The sequence below is a fragment of the Acanthisitta chloris genome, unplaced genomic scaffold (genome assembly GCF_000695815.1).
Source record: "Acanthisitta chloris isolate BGI_N310 unplaced genomic scaffold, ASM69581v1 scaffold7102, whole genome shotgun sequence".
Taxonomy (NCBI): domain Eukaryota; kingdom Metazoa; phylum Chordata; class Aves; order Passeriformes; family Acanthisittidae; genus Acanthisitta; species Acanthisitta chloris.
Window position 1 is genome coordinate 4,354 of NW_008662115.1, and position 4,426 is coordinate 8,779.

The 4,426-nt window shown below is 47.5% G+C and overlaps 1 protein-coding gene across 1 annotated transcript in view; it reads left to right on the forward strand.

Annotated features, from left to right (window-relative positions):
• HPSE (heparanase) overlaps positions 1–3,750 on the forward strand; it is a gene marked incomplete at both ends in the record, with an annotated part of 8,098 nt that extends 4,348 nt beyond the window's left edge. Inside the window, 5 exons of the mRNA XM_009070475.1 lie at positions 13–100; positions 454–627; positions 1,118–1,289; positions 1,855–1,902; positions 3,657–3,750. Coding sequence (XP_009068723.1) covers positions 13–100; positions 454–627; positions 1,118–1,289; positions 1,855–1,902; positions 3,657–3,750 — 576 coding nt within the window. The remainder of the gene's footprint in view (positions 1–12; positions 101–453; positions 628–1,117; positions 1,290–1,854; positions 1,903–3,656) is intronic.
• Positions 3,751–4,426: the final 676 nt, after the last annotated feature.

Here is a 4,426-nt window from a genome sequence, read left to right on the forward strand (position 1 = left end):
GCTGCTGTTGAGAAGCTGCTGTTGGCCCAGTGGCCCAGCCAGGAGAAGCTGATTCTTGCTGAGCAGAACAGGAAAAAGCACAAAAACACCACTATTACAAGTAAGACTTGGATGGGTTTCACCAGGGGGTGCAAATCTCTGCCTAGTGCTAAAAGGAGCTGAAACCACTGAAAAAGAAACATTCCACCCACTTAAAAAGTAGTCAAAGGACTCTTTTTCCACTGTTTGCCACCTCATATTTAATGGCATTCAGCTGCAGGAGTGGAGAGGATGGTCAACACCTTGCAAGATGGGATGTACTGGGGTCTGGTCCCTTCTGACTGGGGGAATTGCTGCTTATCTGCAGCATGAGGCTAAATAAATACAGGCAGGAAAGATTGTTGTTGCTTGGCTGGAGCTCAACTAGCACACTGTAACCTTGAGATAAACATCCTCCCTTCCTCCTCTGTGCAGAAAACACACTGGATATTCTCTACTGCTTTGCAAACTGCTCAGGGTTTCACCTGGTCTTTGGACTCAATGCCTTGCTGAGGAAAGGGGGTTTGCAGTGGGACAGCTCAAATGCCCAGGCACTGCTGGACTACTGCTCCTCCCAGAGCTACAACATCTCCTGGGAGCTTGGGAACGGTAAGTGCAAAGGCTCCTTGTGGCAAGGCCAGCTCTCACCTGGGAAAGTACCAGCACAGGGGATGGGCTGGTGATTTTGTGTGTTCTCAGAGAATCATAGAATTTTCGGGGTTGGGATGGAGCTTAGAGATGATCCAGTCCCAACCCCTGCCCTGGGCAGGGACATCTCCCACCAGAGTAGGTTGCTCAAGGCCTCATGAATGAGCAAACTGAGATGATTTTACTGCTCCTACCAAGGTTTTGAGATGAGAACAATGCCCCATGAGGTGCAAGATGTCACCTATGGGGTCTGGCTGGGACAGAGAGCTATAGAGCTGCATGCTGCATCCCCTGGGCTTTTGGTTTCACACTTGTTGCCTTCAAACATCTCCCTCATACCATCCCAGATCAGCTGAAGCCTCAGGGCACGGGTGCTCCCCATGTGGAACGAGCTGCCTTATTTTGTACTCCAAATTACAGCAAGGTGTTGATGCACATGTGTCTTCCCTAGAGCCCAACAGCTTCAGGAAGAAATCTGGGATCCACGTCGATGGCTTCCAGCTGGGACAAGATTTTATTCACCTCCGCCAGCTCCTGGATAACTACACCCTGTACCAGCACGCAAAGCTCTACGGCCCCGATGTTGGGCAGCCCCGAAAACACACACAGAGACTGCTCAGAAGGTGGGTGAGGCACCAGCAGCACCCACAGGTGTGGACAGTGGTGGCTTTCCTGCCCCCAGATGCAGGAGGCATGAGGAGGCTTCTGGGTTTTAAGGCTTTACTGTTCCACATCAACAGTGAGGATGTACAAACAGACACACCCAGTCTATGTGGGAAGCATTTTCCTGCACTTTTGCTTGAATTACAAACATGGATTTTTTTTTCCTCCTTGCCTGAGGACAACTCAAAGCTAACCTGCATGTATGAGTTGAAAGCTTAACTACTCAGCCAGTTGGAACCGAGCTGCTGGCAGCACATCAGTGGTCAGCACTGGTTCTGATGCCATACTAACGAGGACTTTCCACCCTAGAAATCCCGTGTGTTTCACAGCCATTGATTCACCCTCCCTGCAGCCAGGCTGGCAGAGCCTGCTTAAAAACCATCACAAGGATGGTCCCAAGGCTGGCACTGCACTGCTGCCAGCTGGGGGAGAGGGGAGGGCTCTGTGTGTGGATTGCTCGTGGTGGGGCTGTAATCCATCAGTGGTTCCTGCTCACCTCCTGCTCTCCATCCCCTCTGCTTGCAGCTTCCTGAAGTCAGGAGGGAAGGTGATCGACTCTGTCACGTGGCACCAGTAAGTACTGGTAGTAGTATTGTCACTCTGGTTATTGCCTGTTTGCTGTACAAAACATCTGTTTGAACATGCCAGCAGAAGGAGGGAGGTGAAGTACCCTTTTGGCAGTTCCTTGAGGGCTTCTCCACAAACTTCTCTGTTCAGAGGAAGAGATCATAGAATCATGGAACTTTAGGGGTTGGAATGGACCTTAGAGATCACCCAGCCCCAACCCCTGCCCTGGGCAGGGACACCTCCCACCAGAGCAGGTTGCTCAAGGCTCAGCCAACCTGGCTGTGAACACTGCCAGGCTTGGGGCAGCCACAGCCTCCCTGGGCAACCTGGGACAGTGTCTCACCACCCCCACAGCAAAAACTTCTTCCCAATATCTAACCTAAATTTCCCTCTTTAAATTTGTGCCCATTGCCCCTTGTCCTGTCCCTGCAGCTCCTAACACAGATCCCTCTGCAGCTTCCCTAGAGCCCCTTCAGCTCCTGGAAGGTGCTCTGAAGTCTCCACACAACCTTCTCTTCTACAGAGAAATTGATGGAGCTCCTTACAGAAATGCAGAAGCCTCCAAAGGAGGTCACTTGGTGCAGAGACCCAGAAGCAGTACTGGAGGATTTTCATGTAGGCAAGCAAGTAATTTTGCTTGCTAAATATGTGTACTGAGAAAAACAGAAGTGGGATGTGGAGAAAAAAAGATGGCACAGCAGCTTTTTGTCTTACCAGAATATGAGGGTATAGGTCATAGCTCTTTCCTGCATGAGAAGAGTTTCTGCAGCAGTTGACCCATTTTTGCACATGCATTTCAACACATACTTCACTCTTGGCTTAAAGGAGGTTTAATGCAGACTTAAGTGCTCAGGGCATGGGGTAGGTTCCCCCAGGACACCTGCCATGAACTCCACATTTGAGAGTTGTTTCCATGTGAAGGCAGCTTTTTTTTCCAGAGTCAAATGCAGCACAGTGACATGCAGCACTCAGGGGACAGAAATGGAAAACATGCACATACTTATATATATGTATATGTGTCTGTGTGTGTGTATGTAGTTAGATCTCTGTATTTTTAGCTGCTAGAAAGGCATGAAACTTGTCCTCTCCCCTTCCTGGGCTGTTCTTGCCCTGTGGCTGCCTTTGCTTTAAATGGGCATACATTCTTTTCTTTCCTAATTTAGGATTATCAGGTTTTAGCTTCCTCTTGTGGCTGGAAGACTTCAGCTACTTCTGGTAGGACTGAGGGATGGCAGGATGAAATGAAAAACCCACAGGGATCCCAAGTTTCTGTTCTTTATTTGGCTAAACCAGGCTTAAAACTCTTCTGTTCATGATGGAGAGCAACTTTCATCCCATAGGGATGTCTCCATCCCATTCCCCTCCAAGTGGCCAAAATACTCCAACAGAGGGACAAAATTGGGATCTGATATATTTCATGTGTGACTTGGTACAGTAAAACAACACATAGAAGTGTCAGACTCCTCAGCAAGAGAAGGTTTACAGGTGTTGGCTCTTAGTGATGCTTTCTTTACTCTAAAGCAGTAGATGCAGACAAACCTGCTGCTTCTGGTGATGGAAATTTCTGTGAGATTCTGCCTCCAGTGAGCTAATTATATCTGAGAGCCCCTTAAATCCACAGGACATACCTACACATCTGGAAAACAAAGAGCACTGGACAGAAAACCAGTTCTGTGGGTAAATGTATCAAGCAACTGAATCCTTTCAGTGGTGTTTTGTACCCTTCATTTTGGCTATGGTTTTTTCCCCTTCATTTCCAGTTACTATGTGAATGGAAGGAGTGCAACCAGGAGGGATTTCTTGAGCCCTGAAGTGCTGGATACCTTTGCCACAGCCATCCATGAAGTCCTGGAGGTATCTTGTCCTGTTCGATCCTTTCCATGCTCAGTTTCAATGGGAGTTAACAGAGAATCCAGAATAATTCAGTTTCTTACCAGCAGTAAAGAGTGATCCTCAATGTTTGGGTCTAATTTCAATTGTAAAGTAAAAAAATCCACCTTTAAATTAACAATACTATTACTAAATGAGCCCCAACAGTTTGCCATGCAGCAAGGATGGAGCCAGATACATCACACCCCCACAACATCCTCATGGATTGATGCAGTCATTACTCAGGGATGTCATTTCTAGTCATCTCTTCCCCCTGCCCCATTTGTTCTGTACTTTGAGATCCTGAGAACAGGTATAACTCAGAGTACAGCACTACTCAGCACAAGAAGACTTACAGGACATGGATTTTAGTGGTGTTTGCCTTGTTTTACCTAGGTAGACAAGTTGGGTTTTGGTTTTTTTTGGAGGGTGGGATGTAAATCTACTTTTAGCCCTTTGGATCAAAATTTCTGTGAATCCCATCTCAGCTGGTGTTATCCCTCAAATGCAAACACTGTATATCCCTCAAATGCAAACACTGTAGGTAAACCTTTGGCTAAAGCACAAAATGTCACTTATTCCAGTAGCCAAAAAACTTATCAGCCACAAGTCTAGTACCGGGGGGATCAAAGAGGATCTTCTAGTTAGTTCTTCCTTCCCC